This window comes from Crinia signifera, chromosome 5, assembly GCF_055691185.1.
Source record: "Crinia signifera chromosome 5, ASM5569118v1, whole genome shotgun sequence".
In the NCBI taxonomy this organism is placed as follows: domain Eukaryota; kingdom Metazoa; phylum Chordata; class Amphibia; order Anura; family Myobatrachidae; genus Crinia; species Crinia signifera.
In genome coordinates this window covers 216,167,711-216,185,527 of record NC_139221.1, presented here as the reverse complement: position 1 = coordinate 216,185,527, position 17,817 = coordinate 216,167,711, and the positions used below count along the sequence as shown (strand labels likewise).

General features: G+C 43.8%; 1 protein-coding gene across 1 annotated transcript in view; it reads left to right on the top strand.

Moving 5' to 3' along the window:
- The window catches only part of EGFR (epidermal growth factor receptor), a 183,456-nt gene that overhangs the window by 127,961 nt on the left and 37,678 nt on the right, over window positions 1-17,817 (top strand). The window contains exons 13-14 of the mRNA XM_083188535.1: window positions 88-220; window positions 11,923-12,013. Coding sequence (XP_083044661.1) covers window positions 88-220; window positions 11,923-12,013 — 224 coding nt within the window. The remainder of the gene's footprint in view (window positions 1-87; window positions 221-11,922; window positions 12,014-17,817) is intronic.

Genomic DNA, 17,817 nt, shown 5'->3' with positions numbered 1-17,817 from the left:
TGATATTTTACTGTAAAGGTTAAACTAAATAATATAATTACAGTTTAGTTAGAATTCTTGCTCATATCTCATTTATTTATTTTGTAGCTGCCAATGGAAGTGTTTGTCATCAATTATGTTCTGACCAAGGTTGCTGGGGTCCTGGGCCTTCTCAGTGCTTTTCCTGTAAGGACTTTAGCCGTGGAAAGGAGTGCGTCTCATCCTGTAACATATTTGCAGGGTAACTATTTGATTTTAGATTTGTATTTTATTTCTGCAAATGTAATTATATTCACTCAGTTTCAAAGCCCATTTCTGACCACTTTTAGGGGTAGATTTATTAACTAACGATCAGGGGAATATGTACTATCCCTGTGCCTTAAGGCAGGGGATAGCGCTTCCCCTGATCTATCACACCTGCTGGCCAGGTACTTTATCGGCGGCGGTGTGGGGCAGGAGGCATAGCGCAGCTACGATATTTCGTAGTGCACCCCTGCCTCCTGCCTGATTTATGAACGGTCAGCATCGCTGACCGTTCCGCTGCCTGCAGCTATCGACTTCGACAGCTGCAGACGGCGATGCCCTATGCCTACAGCAAGGACAGCGCTGTCCCTGCTGCTGGCTTTGAGCTTCCCTGGGATCTCGCGTGAGTATCGAGATCCCGCGCATGCGCAGTCCAGCCGGCCGGGGGGGAGGAGACAGCGTGTCAGTTTTAACTGACGTGCTGTCAGCTGGAGGGGACATCGCCGGAGGGGGGAGTTAGCGCCCCCCGGTTCGGCGGCAAGATCTTAGTAGATCTTGTCAGTGTCCCCTCCTGCTTCACCTCGCTACTGAAGCGAAGCAGGAACTGTTATAGCGGCGCTCTTAGCGTGATAAGCTGCTGCTGGTGTGTTAGATGCTAGTAATATCATAGGTGAAACATGAGTGTGATTGATGTGGAGGATAACAAGCAATTGCTGTCAGGAGGTCAGTAGAGAGATAAGAACACAAGTGAAAGGAGCAGGAAGCATCAGCGCTACATTACAAACACAGCCAACTGCAAGAGTAAATTCCTTTGGAAAGCAGTGGTTTAAAGGGCTTTCTACCTTGGCAAAACCATTGTGCACTACTGGTGGGGGAGATTTAAAATGAGCACATAGATTTAGATGTGGGATGGGTGTGTCCTAGCTCATATCTAAAATGCAGTGTAAACAGAAAAGCTATCTTGCATGTGGCTACATGCAACAGCCACCATGCCAAAAAATGCAGGGTATTTACCCTGCATGCAAAAATGGAATATATTTAAACATGGTTTTTCCAGGGGCAAAGTTACTCCTTTTTTTGCTTTGCTCCCAACTCCGAATCAGACCCATAATATTTAATGCTTTAAATAAATGTGACTGTCCAGTAGAAGACTTTGGGTGTAATCTTGGTACTCGGAAGGTCTAGGCTGTTATTGAGTCAAATTTATTTAGCCTTTCTGTGGTTTCGGCTCTCCTCTAGTTTTCAACGTCTCATCATCCTGGCAACGTTGTTGCTCATTTGATAATTTTCCACTCTCTCTCTATTTGGGATTATGCTAATAGGAAGTTTGATTAGCCCCTTCTCCCATTCCATTTTTTCACAATCCGGCCTTTCCCCTGGGTAAGGATAGAATATATTTTTCTCTGTGGAAACAGAGAGACATTCTCTACTTAAATTATATGACTAGGGTTTCCCTTATTTCTCCTAGATTCTTTCTTCTACCAATTCTTCTTCTTTTACCAATTTTTACAGTTTAGGCATTATCAATCTACTGTGAAACATCTTCACTCTAGCAGAACCCTCTCCACTTTTGAAGCCCTGTATTTTCCTGGACTAAAGGCTTCATTTTCATCTTACATACACAGCTTGCTGAAGAGATTTCTACACGTGATTCTCATGAGAAGTCTTGGGAGGTGGATTTGGGCAGTGCTTTAGAGAATGAGGATTGGGCCAAGCTCTACGCTATTTCTGCCTCTTACTCAATTTGTGTTAGACTTAAGGAATATATATATATATATATATATATATATTTTTTACCATATAGATGGTACTCTGTACCCTCTTGATTTAGCAGAATGTCTTGGTAAATAAGAGATTCTGTAGAGGATGTGCCACTGAAGGTACCTTTCTCCATATATATATAGTGGTCCTGTCCTAAGATAAAAATTAATCGGCCTCCAGACACGTTTAAATAATATTCCTATTCCATACGATCCTCTCTGTGTTGACTAGACCTCAAAATAAATGAATGTGTCATGTAGTCAGTGCCACGTCATTACAGATAGTGTCAAATTGGAAACCACTCACTCCCCCTTGTATTCCCTTGATTTTCATCTCACATCTGGTACATCTATATCATGGAATATATGACTAGCAATATTAATCATTCCTCTAAATCATGGGTCTTCAACCTGTGGCCCTCCAGATGTTGTGAAACTACATGTTCCAACATGCATTGCCACATTTTTTCCTATAAGAGCATGCCAAAACTGTCAGGGCATGCTGGGACATGTAGTTTAACAACATCTGGAGGGCCACAGGTTGCAGACCTGTGCTCTAAATCATTTGCTAAAATATGGGACCCATGGTTGATATCTCAGAACGTCCTTTCCCCTTCCCCTTTACAGTATCATACTATACATATTGACTTAATCCCATTTTAGCCTTAGGACTCACCCCAAGGTGTTCCCTTATTCTTTTTTCTTTTCCTTTTTCTCTACTTTCACTTCCTGTTTTCCTTTTGTTTGTTTCTTATTTTCCTATTTATATGGCCTACCATTATGTTGGGTATGCTAGAGTTTTGCTTTTAACTTGGGAGGATGGCACCTGGCGATAAGCATGTCTTGAGGAGTGCTATATATATATATATCACTCTCCATTTTATCACTTGTAAAGCTTAGTGCATCTGGCCCATGTGTAGAATATTTGATCCCATCAAACATAAAAACATTTTGGTATTATTTGGTTAATCAGATGGCTCAAAGTCTCAAAAGGCAAGGCATTTGATTGTGTATTTAGTTTTGCCTAATGAATTCTGGGTACTTGTTTCCTAGCACGGCCACACCGATTTCCATCGGGGTGGTCGTGTCGGAAAAATCGTGTCGATCGCATCGCATGCGATTTGGTCGCATGCGATGCGACCAACGCTACCGACCCGATTTTTTTATTGAATCAAATGTGAATAGGGTCCCTGGGACCCGATTTTACATTGGATTCAATGTAAAATATTCCCTAGACCCCCAATTTTACAGTGTAAACCCCACCCCACTATTGACGATGAACCCGAAGCGTGGCGAGCGTAGCGAGCCCGCGAGGGGCGGCAGTGCGCGTCCTCCGACCTTTTCATTCCCCTACTATCCACGTCGGCGTGGAGTTGAGAATATATAGTGTGGCGAGCGCAGCGAGCCACCGAGCCCGAAGCGTGGCGAGCGGACGCGTATAACTTCACAGGTATACGCATCCCCTCGCCACGCTTCGGGCTCGGTGGCTCGCTGCGCTCGCCACACTATATATTCTCAACTCCACGCCGACGTGGATAGTAGGGGAATGAAAAGGTCGGAGGACGCGCACCGCCGCCCCTCGCGGGCTCGCTCCGCTCGCCACGCTTCGGGTTCACTTCAATAGTGGGGTGACGACGGGGCCATATCTAATGTGAAATGGGTCATATTGGCCCATTTCACATTTTTTACTATGTGAGATGGACTTTATCAAGTCCATCTCATCTTGTGCCATTATAATGGCACAAGACCGACGCGATGCTCCCTATTTCAATGTTAAAAAATATTTTAACATTGAAGCCTATGGCAAAATCGCGGGCATCGCGTCGGTCGCGTCGGGGCCAATGTTAATGGTCCCGACCGACGCGATGCACGCAATTTTCCCTTTGCCGGCAAAATGGACCTGATTTCAAAGGAATAAAGGTACACGATGGCCGCGATTGTGGCCATTCTAGGAAACAAGTACCGAATTCTGTGCCATAAAGAGAGCCAGAGGCCTTCACAACAGACGTAATTAGACCACTGAGTATAGCAGAAGGAGTCATAGTGATTTGCGTAATATATGTCCAATGTTTCTGTAAAGTGCTGTGGATTTAGCCCTGAAATACGCAGAACGCTCTAAATAAATTGAACAAATAAGTCTTGATTGCCTTAAACCTGCCTTTAATCTTGGTCTTATCCTGTCCTTTAGCTTTCTTGGAAATCTAGCTTTCTATGTCATCAGTAAGATTTATTAAATGCATAGACGTATAATTAGAGAGCAGGTTTTATATTTCATATGGGCTTACATTTCCTAATCATTTCTTGTTGTTTTTTTCCGTTCTCACTTATCCTTTGATAACATTAACCAGACTTCTTAAAATCTATTCAAAATCTTTTGGATAGATGTTTATTCATTTTAGCTGGCCTTTCCTACAGAGAGATCTAAAAAGCGTTTAGATGCTGGCTGAACCTTGCTACAGACAGCAGTTTCACAGTGACACCTGCTACATATTAGATCGTATTCAGGTTCATTTGCAGCAGGGCTGTGTTCGCATGGGGGAATAACCTCCATTGTACAGTATAAAGTCTACACTACCTAGTCAGTGCTTACTCTCAGATAGAGCTTGTCATTTTATTAACAATACATTTCGTTATAAATACTGTTAATTTAGAAAAATGATATGATGCTTTTTTAATTTATTACTATTTATAATGCATCATTATTATAATGAAAACAGGTCAGGTCAAACAATGCAGTTTATTTAGCAAATAAATAACCATCATCTAGCTTTATTTTTTAAATGAGATACACAAAAATGTCATCTGTTTTAGCTCCTAAAAGTAAAATCTCAATCTAATAATTGCTCCATCCTGAGCAGCTGTATTAACAGTGGTTGTGGTATATATTACTAACAGTGTCTAGGTCGACATCGCTATGTCAACCACTAATGGTCGACAGGGATTAGGTCAACACCCAAGAATGGTCGATATTCATTGAGTCAACATTGACAGAAGGTTGACCCAAGCAAAAGGTTAACATGAACATGCTTCACACAGGAAAATGTCAATGCAAGTTTTTCATGGGTTGGTGTCTATGTCGACATATGTCGATATGGACACTGTAAATGTACCACGTTCCTTCACATGGCTCACTGCGGTCACCATGCTTCGGACTATTATGTTCTCCCTCTGTGCCCACTGGGATGGTAAAGCATGAACAAGTCGGTTTTAAAAAAAATATAGAGACTTGCTTTAACCTGTTCCTGTGTTGACCATGTTCATCTGCTTGTGCCGGCCTTCTGTCAATGTTGACCTAGTGTAGTGTGTAGTGTCGGACATTCTTAGGTGTTGACCTAATCAACACTGTATGGTTCCATTACTAGAGAACATAAGTCATTTTGTCAACCAAGTAAAGGTCGACATCCATTGGGTCGACCACTGAAGGTCGACACCTGAAATAGGTCAACATGCAAGTTTTTCATGGGTTGGTATCTATGTCAACATATGTCGATATGGACCCTGTAAATGTACCCGGTTCCTTTACATGGCCTATGGTCGACATGGATGGAAGGTCAACACAAGCCTTAGGTCGACGATGGCTTGGTTGACAAGGAACCTCGCTAAGCACACTTTTGGCCTGAATGTCGATATAATCAACAAAGACATGATTCGGACACGGAACCTAGCTAAGCACACTTTTCTCCCTCTAGTGGTAGGGCATGAAATAATGCCTGTTGGCACATGTCGGCTCAAAAAAAAGTTGAAAACCCCATTTTGAACTTTTGACTGTCGACCTAGCTAATAATAAAAAACAAAAAAGGGTACTTGTGTATTTTGGCGGCGCCCATCGCATCGCATGCCATAAGGCATGCGATGGTATGCGATGCAACGCGATATCGCGCGATATTGTACAATGGCATACAATTTTAAAATTGTATGACATTGTATATGGCATACAATGCCATACAATGCGATGCGATTAAACATTGTATAAGCACCCTAATGGGTGCTTACAATGTTAAATGCACCCCCACGCCACCCCCCACTATAAACGTGAACCCGAATCGTGGCGAGCGCAGCGAGCCCGCGAGGGGCGGCGGTACGCGTCCTCCTACCTTTTCATACCCCCACTATCCACGTCGGCGTGGAGTTCAGAATAGAAAGTGTGGCGAGCGCATCGAGCCACCAAGCCCGAAGCGTGGCGAGCGCAGCGAACCCCGCAAGGGGACGCGAATACCTGTGAAGCCCGGGAGGGGACTCCGATACCTGTGAAGGTATCCGCGTCCGATCGCCACGCTTAGGGCTCGGTGGCTCGCTGCGCTCGCCACACTTTCTGTTCTCAACTCCACGCCGACGTGGATAGTGGGGGTATGAAAAGGTCGGAGGATGGGGGTGCATTTAACATTGTAAGCACCCTTTAGGGTGCTTATACAATCTTTCATCGCATAGGGGGCAAAAATCGCGCCGCATCGCATTGCATGCCATCGGGTGCATGGCATGCGCATGCGATGAAAACATCGCGCGATGGAGATCGGGGGCGCCGCCAAAATACACAAGTACCCAAAAAAGTGTTGGCTGGTTTAGAAATAGTGTTGACAAAAATAGGACCTAAAAATAAGCATAAGTATATTATAAAGTAATAAGTAGGCCTCTGTGTTCACCAGCAAGTTGTCATATCGATGACACCGACATATGGCTTGTCTTTTTTATTTTAATTATTTTTTCATGAGCAAACTCTTCCAGGTGACCAAAGCCTTTAATTTAAAATACATCTCCAGGTTTAGCTTCTGGGTTTTTATTACTAATTAAAAATAATTGAACAGCTGTGTTTCCAACCAGCATATGTAACCTGAGAAGAAACAAACATCCTCAACTGATTTACAATATTTCCAGTGACGTTTTTAGAGCTACTAAAAATCCCCTTTAATCTTGAGTCTCTCTTTATGTAAGAATGTGACATTGGGGTGTATTCAATGCCACAGCGAGCGGCTAGCGAGGGGGTTAAACAGCGAGGATTGCAGAAAACTAGCGATCCTCGCTGTTTAACCCCCACGCCGGCCGCTCGCTCTATTCAACGTTCCGGGGAAATCCTCGCCGTCACAGAACGGCGAGAATTCCCCAAAACAGCGAGACCTGCGGCTAAAGCAGGAAACTCATTGTATTTAGCCGCGAGTCTCGCTGGTTCAGGAGCCGCATACGCCAATTCCCCCTCACTCAAATAATGGAGCCAGGGGAAATTGGAGTATGAGGGGGCTGCATTGAATACTGTTAGGGTGAGTGGTGACAGCGAGCAGGAAGCTCTGCTCACTGTCACCACTCACCCACAGCATTGAATACCTGCCATTGAGCTACTGATGAGCACCTAACACCATCTCTGAAGTGCGACCACAAATAAGAGAAGTAATGGTATGCACCTCTGATGATTGAAGCAATAGCAATAATAAATATCATATTGGGAGTTATGGGTAGTAGAGACTATTTTCTTGGCACATGTTTTTACAAATGCTCCCAACTGGTTTTAATTATTTCCTCTGTACTTATGTAGTATCTGGGCGCCCGATTTTTTGATTGTATGCCTTAAGTTAAGGCATACAATCAGATGCGATGCGATACGATATCGCATCGCATCGCATGCGACCATCGGATGCGATGCGATGCGATGACCCGATTTTTCCATAGGAATCAATGTTAAAATGGACTGAGTCCATTTTAACATGGAATTCAATGGGAAAAAGGGGTCCTTTCATACCCCTACTATCCAAGTGGGCATGGAGTTGGATATAAACCTGTGGCGAGCGTAGCGAGCCACCGAGCCCGAAGCGTGGCGAGCGAACGGTATTCTGTGTCCCCTTGCGGGGCTCGCTACGCTCGCCATGCTTCGGGCTCGGTGGCTCGCTACGCTCGCCACAGGTTTATATCCAACTCCATGCCCACTTGGATAGTAGGGGTATGAAAAGGACCCCTTTTTCCCATTGAATTCCATGTTAAAATGGACTCAGTCCATTTTAACATTGATTCCTATGGAAAAATCGGGTCATCGCATCGCATCCGATGGTCGCATGCGATGCGATGTGCCCGATTCTAAATCGGGCGCCCAGATAGTACATAAGTACCATTTCCTCTTGAACAATTTGACTTACTTGCAATTTTATCTAGGATGCCAATAACCTCAATCAGTGTTGGTCATTGAAGGAAGAAGAGTGCTGGTATACCTCAGTAGAGGAGCTTGTTACCATAGAAACATAGGGTGAGATTTAATAGGATGAGAGATTCAGAAAGTGAGAGATTTGGGAAGAAATCTCCAGTTTTTTTAAAGCAGCAATCATTTACACTGCAAAACCAGTGTGATTTTGCAGTGTAAATGATTGCCGCTTTAAAAAAGCTGTAAATTTCTTCCCAAATCTCTCACTTTCTGAATCTCTCATCCTATTAAATCTCACCCATAGAATTGACAGCAGATACGAACCATTCGATTAGTCTACCCAATTTTTAACCATACTGTTACCCTTAAACCATATTTGATCCTTATTTTTTTTAAGAATATCCTTCTGTCTATACCATGCATGTTTATATTGTTCTATTGTCTTCGCCTCTACCACCTCTGATGGGAGGCTATTCCACTTGTTCACTTACCTTTCTGTGAAGTAATTTTTCCTCAAATTTCCCTTGTACCCACTGTACCTCCTTCCTTATTGACATTTCCAATGGCCCTGAGCAATGTTTGTGTAATGGCCCACCACATAATTTTTTACATCTGAAAATACTCATTTAATATCATCTCTAGTTCATTATTAATACAATTACTGTAAACATTTAGTGTATGGGCAGCTTTGAATTTCCAATGTTGGGCATTATCCTTGTTACATTTAATAAACACACTATTGTGATGGCAACTAGGTTAATTTCACTGAGATAAAGAGTTATAGAATGTTGATTCTGCTGTTCTTTCCAGTGTAGAACATTTCTTTGAAAAGCACAAATGGAAGCAACCACCATGATGTCTACTCAGCTGATCATGTGACCTGAATTGTGGCCTTTTAAACACAATGGAAATGTTGTGCTCTTAGTCTGTCTGCATTAGCTTACACTTTTGAGAATTTAGGGCAATTCTGATAAGGAGTAGAATTGTTGTTTAGGCGATAATTTATTTACCCAAGTTAGTAAAGAAGAAAGTTACACATTTGGCCAGATGCACTAAGCTTCCAAGGTGATAAAATGGAGAGTGATAAAAAAAAAAACAGCTCCTACCTGCCATGTCACATTCTGTGTTAAAAAATGTCAGGCAGGAGCTGATTGGCTGGCTGTTTATCACTCTCCATTTAATCACTTTTGAAGTTTAGTGCATCTGGCCCATTAAGAGATGCAAAGGTCCACAGTATAAATGTCCACAATATAATTAGATCCCGGTCTCTTTACTGCACTTGAACCTCTACCAATGAATCTTTCTGCAATTACGGTCAACATATCAAGCGAGATTCCAAATCCTTACAATTACTGCAGTCTACACTCTGGTGCTGAAATGGCAGGATTGAGACATCAGCAGACGATGGGGGACAAACCACATACAAACTCGCTGTTTTGGGTAGTGACATGCAAACCACTGACAGAAATCCCAGCATTATAGCGAGGCCAGGATCTGGGTACAGAACAAAATATGAGCTCAGCATTATAGAATAATAAGGTCACAGCCATATTGGGTAGAGAAAAGGGAGAAAGAGGAATATGAAGGAGAGCTGGGATGAGAATTGCATAGACAGAAGTTGTATGATGGAGAGACATTGGTGTGTTTGTGTGTGTGTGTGTGTGTGTGTGTGTGTGTGTGTGTGTATATATATATAAATATATATATATATCAATACAATATCACCAGATATTTGCGCTAAGTAAGGGTGGTCGCTACTAACACTAGATCCCCTACTAGAGGGATCCACAATCAAATACACAAACCAATAGTGTTATACAGCGCCCATGTACAATTTACCAATATGATCATTTCAGTCTTTCCACTTGTAGTAAAATATTATCAACCAAGACTTCTTTTAAATATAAAACATTTATTATAAAACATATAAAAATTAGATACTCTTGGAATAGAAGTGTTCTCTTGGAATTAGGATCACACCAAATACCCGACGCGTTTCGTCTCTTTAAGAGACTTCATCAGGGGTTTGACACATATAATAAGAATCTTCAAGAGATTAAAGATGCTTTAAACTTGGAAAAAATTTTGAGCGGTTTAATTCCACTGGCTGTTCAAAAAAGTACAATTACTGTTAATCTTTAATTAGAGATTTTTAAGTTCTAATTTTTATAAAGTTGAACCGTTTGTAGGTGACATATAGGAGCATTCATACTCCCAATGACCCCTCGAACAGGTGGCTCAAGCTTAGTGGGATAAGGGTAGCCAATAATGACAAAATCCCTTAGTTCTTAACCTCCAATGGATGGTCCCTTAATTGATTTTTAAGGTTCAGGTTAAGGGTACAATAACCGGTGGTAATATTTTAAACTTCCAGCCTTCAGAATAAAGATGTAATCACTTCTCTAATTTTTAGGGGCGAAGTTTAAAAGATCCCCTTAGTGTGGCCTGAGCATGTGAACTCTCCAATGTCCAAAGGGCAAGTCCTTTAATAAAATTTTACTACAAATGGAAAGACTGAAATCATCATATTGGTAAATTGTACATGGGCGCTGTATAACACTATTGGGTTTTATATATATATATATATATATATATATATATATATATATATGTAAAGAAAAAAGAAATTGAAGCGCACCAGTCAGCAACAGGTAGGTACAATTTTTACTGATATACAGCTGACAAACATAGGTAAAAACATATAGGAATAAAAACTTCCCAAATGGAAAAGGCGGTACAGCAATACCAGGTGTCGATGGAAACCGGACAGCAGTGATCAGTTGCGGTCAGAACACCGGACAGCGAATACCAGCCACGACTTCCACAGGATACAGCGGACCAAAGCCAGGACGTCTACAGCGTCAGGATAGAGTAACCACGCCCTCCACGGTTTCCATCGACACCTGGTATTGCTGTACCGCCTTTTCCATTTGGGAAGTTTTTATTCCTATATGTTTTTACCTATGTTTGTCAGCTGTATATCAGTAAAAATTGTACCTACCTGTTGCTGACTGGTGCGCTTCAATTTCTTTTTTCTTTACAAGCATACTTCGTGGGAGCCGTGGTTGGATCCCAATTTTGAAGCTGCACACATATGGGAAGATTATGGACTTAGCCTGATATTTTGGACACTTTGGGACTGATTTGCGCTGGGTATTTTTCTTTTATATATATATATATATATATATATATATACAGTATATACAGTTAAGTATATATATATATATATATATATATATATATAATGGGAAAGGGACAGATAGCATTAAATCAAAAGCAGAAAGATATGGGGAGAAAGAAAACAGTTGCCTGATTAGTGAAAGAGTCCAGAATGATGTGGAACAACGGAGGAGTGGGGATAGATAGAAGTAACTGGTAGAATGGTTAGGAAATAACTGGAATGATAAACAGCAGAGATCGCATCACAAAGTAAAATACAGTAGCACCGTGTGTGGGCACTCTCTCTGCACATGTTACATCTGCCCCACCTGCAGTGCAACATGGCTTTGCCCAGCTGCTTGCTTTTTTGCATTACTTACTAACATGAATTAGGCCCTATTCCACCAAGTGAAAATGTCACTTAGTAATATATTGCTAACTAAATCCACTTACAAGAGACACGTGAAGATATTGCTAGGGCCAGCATTGCACTACATAAATATCTTCAATTTGTGTTGGTGCTTCATTTCTACAACTGTGAATACTTTCTAGAGGTTTGTATTTAGCCTTGGAATGTATTTGCTTAACATAAAGCAGTGATACTGCCTGAGTTTTGTTTATTACAGCATTTCTGATCATTTTTTTACCCTCCTTTTGCAGCGATCCGCGGGAATATGTTGAAAATTACGCGTGTACTTCGTGTCACTCAGAGTGTTTGCCACAGAATAATACTGTTACCTGTAAAGGGCCTGTAAGTACACGACATTCATTACTCAATCCTGATGCAGTTAATTACTATGATTATAATAATGTTGGTTCATTTTATATGCAATAAGAGCAACTTTCAGTAAAGGTTTGCTTATGTACCTGCTGGCCATAGCCAGGTCTGTACAGATGCATCAAGCAGATACAGTACGTATGTCTGTCTGTCTGTCAGGGGGCACGTGCTGACATATAATGGAAGATATTTGCTGATGTGGATAGTCATCGGCTTGAACCAAGCTGTTATATTTCTACAAGGTCCACATATTCAGGTATGGGCCATAGGGTCGACACAATTAAGGTCGGCACTGCCAATAGTTCAACCACTATTGGTCGACAAGCCATAGGTAGACACAATGGAATAGGTCAACATGGAAAAGATAGACATGAAAAAATGTCGCCATGAGTTTTTTTAAATTCTTCTATGTCGACATAGGTTGACATGGACATCGTATAAGTGTCCTGCGTCCCCTCCCATGGCTCGCTTTGCTCGCCATGCTTCGGGCACGCTATCATAATCTAACTCTATGTCCACTTTAATGGTAAAGTATGAAAAAGTCATTAAAAAAAACGTGAAAAACCCGTGTCGACCTATTGCTTCTGTCGACCTTCTAACCATGACCATGTCAACCTAAGCGGTGTCAACCTTTTTCATGTGTTTTGTTGACCTATGGCCAGTGGCTCTGATACACTGGAAAGTGGTAAACATCCACTGAGCCTTCTACTTCCCCTTGGGGATCCCACCATGCTAGCTACTGTGTACAGTCTGCAGACCCAGGAGCGGCATGGCTTTCTCTTGCAGACGCACAGACCCCTGCATTACTCTATATACTAGTAAACCAGGCTTCCGTGACTGCCGGCACATACAGCCACTTTGTATCACCAAAACAGATTCCTCTGCTTTAGTGTCTGTGAGTGCTCACTGTCTCCTCCCTTAGCTTTATACCTATGACTTAGGAACAGGGTACATTGAACAGAGTGCATATATTAATACATTGAACAGCAGTGTGCACAGTGGCGTAACAATAGAGGATACTTGTGTATTATAGCGGCGCCCCCGATGTACATCGCACGATGAACGCATCGCATCGCATGCCATGTACCGGATGGCATGCGATGCAACGCGATTTTTACCCCCTATGCGATGAAAAATCGCATAAGCACCCTAAATGGTGCTTTTGAGCACCCTAATGGGTGCTTACAATGTTAAATGCACCCCACGCCACCCCCCCCCCCCCCACTATAAACGTGAACCCGAAGCGTGGCGAGTGGCGGCGGTACGTGTCCTACGACCTTTTCATATCCCCACTATCCACGTCGGCGTGGAGTTGAGAATAGAATAGTGTGGCGAGCGCAGCGAGCTACCGAGCCCGAAGCGTGGCGAGCGGACGCGGATACCTTCACAGGTAAACGCGTCCCTTTGCGGGCTTCACACGTATCCGCGCTCCCTCGCGGGGCTCGCTGCGCTCGCCACGCTTCGGGCACGGTGGCTCGCTGCGCTCGCTGCGCTCGCCACACTATTCTATTCTCAACTCCACGCCAACGTGGATAGTGGGGGTATGAAAAGGTCGTAGGACGCGTACCGCCGCCCCTAGCGGGCTCGCTGCGCTCGCCACCCTTCGGGTTCACGTTTATAGTGGGGGGGTGGCGTGGGGGTGCATTTAACATTGTCAGCACCCATTAGGGTGCTTAACATTGTATAAGCACCCATCAGGGTGCTTATACAATGTTTAATCGCATTGCATCGCATCGCATCGTATGGCATTGTATGCCATGTACAATGGCATACAATTTGAAAATTGTATGCCATCGCACACTATCGAACGAAATCGCGTCGCATCGCATACCATCGCATGCGTTATGGTATGCGATGCGATGGGCGCCACCAAAATACACAAGTACCCAATAGAGGGTGCAGGGGGGGCCCGGGGCCAAGCTAACAATCCCCTGCACCCTATTAATTTTTTAAATAATGCTGCGGGCATTGGCAGGCTGACAGCGCTGCTGTCCTGTTTCCCAGGGACAACGCAGCTCTGTATAAGCTAAGCGATAGTCCAGTTCTGGGGCTCAGCGTCACTCTAGTGTCCAGCCCCAGAGCGTTCTTCAAAAGCGCCTGCACAGTTTCCGGCGCTGATGTGCTGTTTGGAGAGAGCGGCGCGGTAATGCTGACTCGGGAATCCCAGCACTTGTGCAGCTCTGAGCTTCCAGCTCATGATGCGGGACCTGGCGCGGCATAGCGGAGACCCGGTATGGTGAAGTTGTGTGCTGTGGAGCACCGATGCTGCGGAGATCCGGCAGGGTGAAGACTCGTGGAGAGGACACACACCTTGCTGCCAGAGGTAGCATCATCTGTGCTGGGAGGGTACACAATGGCAACTTTACTAGATATGGGGGGGGTGTAATTAATGGTACAAAGAGGCAGTACAATGAGGCGGTACGCGTCCTACGACCTTTTCATACCCCCACTATCCACGTCGGCGTGGAGTTGAGAATAGAATAGTGTGGCGAGCGCAGCGAGCCACCGAGCCCGAAGCGTGGCGAGCGGACGCGGATACCTTCACAGGTAAACGCGTCCCTTCGCGGGCTTCACAGGTATCCGCGTCCCCTCGCCACGCTTCGGGTTCGGTGGCTCGCTGCGCTCACCACACTATTCTATTCTCAACTCCACGCCGACGTGGATAGTGGGGGTATGAAAAGGTCGTAGGACGCGTACCGCCGCCCCTCGTGGGCTCGCTGCGCTCGCCACGCTTCGGGTTCACGTTTATAGTGGGGGGGTGGCGTGGGGGTGCATTTAACATTGTAAGCACCCATTAGGGTGCTTAACATTGTATAAGCACCCATTAGGGTGCTTATACAATGTTTAATCGCATTGCATCGCATCGCATCGTATGGCATTGTATGCCATGTACAATGGCATACAATTTGAAAATTGTATGCCATCGCACACTATCGAACGAAATCGCGTCGCATCGCATACCATCGCATGCGTTATGGTATGCGATGGGATGGGCGCCACCAAAATACACAAGTACCCAATAGAGGGTGCAGGGGGGGCCCGGGGCCAAGCTAACAATCCCCTGCACCCTATTAATTTTTTAAATAATGCTGCGGGCATTGGCAGGCTGACAGCGCTGCTGTCCTGTTTCCCAGGGACAACGCAGCTCTGTATAAGCTAAGCGATAGTCCAGTTCTGGGGCTCAGCGTCACTCTAGTGACCAGCCCCAGAGCGTTCTTCAAAAGCGCCTGCACAGTTTCCGGCGCTGATGTGCTGTTTGGAGAGAGCGGCGCGGTGATGCTGACTCGGGAGTCCCAGCACTTGTGCAGCTCTGAGCTTCCGGCTCATGATGCGGGACCTGGCGCGGCATAGCGGAGACCCGGCATGGTGAAGTTGTGTGCTGTGGAGCACCGATGCTGCGGAGATCCGGCAGGGTGAAGACTCGTGGAGAGGACACACACCTTGCTGCCAGAGGTAGCATCATCTGTGCTGGGAGGGTACACAATGGCAACTTTACTAGATATGGGGGGGGGGTGTAATTAATGGTACAAAAAGGCACCTGTAAGTTTTTGGGGTACAGTAGCAGGAACACAGCACCATCTCTCTCCTGTGCTTTCTCTTTCTCTCTCTCCCAGACTCCCTCTCTCTCTTCCCTATGTCCTCTCTGACAGTCTTTCTCCCAAACTCTACTCGGCATTGTTTCTCTCCCGACACCCTTTGCCTCTTAAACTCACTCTTTTTTTCTGCCCCCCCCCTCCATGGGCATTATAGTGACAATGTGGGGCCCCGTCCAAGATTTTGCTATGGGGCCCACATTGTTCTAGTTATGCCTCTGAGTGTGCACACACGTTAAACAATAGCACACAAATGCATGCTGTAGGTATTCATAACTTTACATACAATACTTCTGCGGAGCAGACTTTGTAATTACATACTGTAGAGAAAGAGGCAGAAGGGAACAAAAATAAGTGAAACTTCTCGGAAGCCAAACTTCCTGTCTTGTGGGAAGAGACAGAAGGAGGAGAGAGAGTAACAGGATGGATAACTGTTCTCCTAGACTTTTATTTTCTTTGCAAATATTATTGCACATCTGGCCTCAATGGACCCGAACTAAAAGAAATACATTGTGGTGGGATCAATCAGAGACGGAAAGACACCGGTGCTCTTTACAAAGCCCATATTACAGAATCTAGGCTTGGGGATTTCCAACGCTAGATCGCCTAGCAGGATTTAATTTAATTTTTGTTTAACTGAACATAGAAGATGAATGAGATAATTTAAGGCTGAGCAATATCTAGTTCTCATAGCAGTTGTGGGAAAGCAGAAGAACTGACAGGCATACAGTATGTGAGTGAGGAAAAGACTTGCCTTTGATTCATTTATCACTTACAGATTATAGTGATGGATACAATTTAGAGATTCCTCTAACTCAAACCATATGAGAAAGTTTCTCAGATGATTCTCTTACGTTTGGCTAGGATGAGGCTTTTTGAGTTCTAACAAGTAGGGAATGGGCTTCAGAGTGGAAGCCTGAGCTAATGTTAGCTGGGCATATAGGGGGTTATTTTGGTTCACTCTTTCTGACAAAATCCTTCTTAAGGTTCCCATACACGTTACTATTATAGTATCCAATATTGGATACAATATCGCATCTCATCGCATCTCGGTTTTGCGATGAGATCAGATGAGATGAGATCTAGTACAAAAAGTATGTGCAGCACATGCTTTTTGTACTAGATCTCATCTCATCTTATCGCAAAACTGAGATGCGATGAGATGCGATATTGTATCCAATATTGGATACTATAATAGTAACTGTATGGGCACCTCAAGATGGACAAAACCATGTGCACTGCAGGGGGGCAGATGTAACTTGTGCAGAGAGAATTAGATTTGGGTGCTGTTTTACTTCAAAGTGAGATCTATATTGCAGTGTAAAAATAAAGCAGTCAGTATTTACCCTGCACAGAAACAAAATAACTCACCCAAATCTAATTCTCTCTGCACATGTTACATCTGCCCCCCTGCAGTGCACATGGTTTTGTCCATCTAAGAAGGATGTTGTCAGAAAGAGTGAACTAGAATAAGGCCCCTAGTGCAGTCGGTAGTAACTTTAATACCCTTCCTTTCCCCCTCAGTGCTCGCTTACCTCACACCCACGTATACCTAAGTTCTGAATCATATAACTATTATGGTACTTGTTTATCTCTCTGCAATTCATCTGATTTTAAAGTCTTTTACTATATTTGTATTTTACAATGGGGCATGATAAACATGATCATATAATAACAATGCACCCACACTGTAGAATTCCTGCCCTTACAACTTTCCTGTATCCTCCAAACCTTCAAGTGTTCCCGGAAATCTCTTCTTTAGGCAAGTATATAAACTAGCTCAGTATGGGGGAGATTCTCTAAACTAAAATGCGGTAAAAACCCTGTTATCGTCAATTGTTCCATTGCATTTTAGGCCCTTCATTGGTATTCAATTAGTGCTTTTTTTATCTATCTGTAAAAAGACAGCACTTATTCGACCACTCAGTATTCCATTGCGATTCCAGTTGTTAGTGCATTATTTTACATGCCTTTCTGCTTTTTTCTGGGTAAATTGGCAGGGGAGAAAACAAACCGAAAATCAGTAGAAATGCCTGAAAATTAGACTAAAAGTGGTCGAAAATGGATCCACGCGGTTTTTGACCGTGCCGGATTTTGCAACCAGTTAAAAAATCAGCATGGGCAGTCTCACAGCCGGCTACATCTCTTCCCCAATTGCATAAAATATTAGACGCATATTCCTCA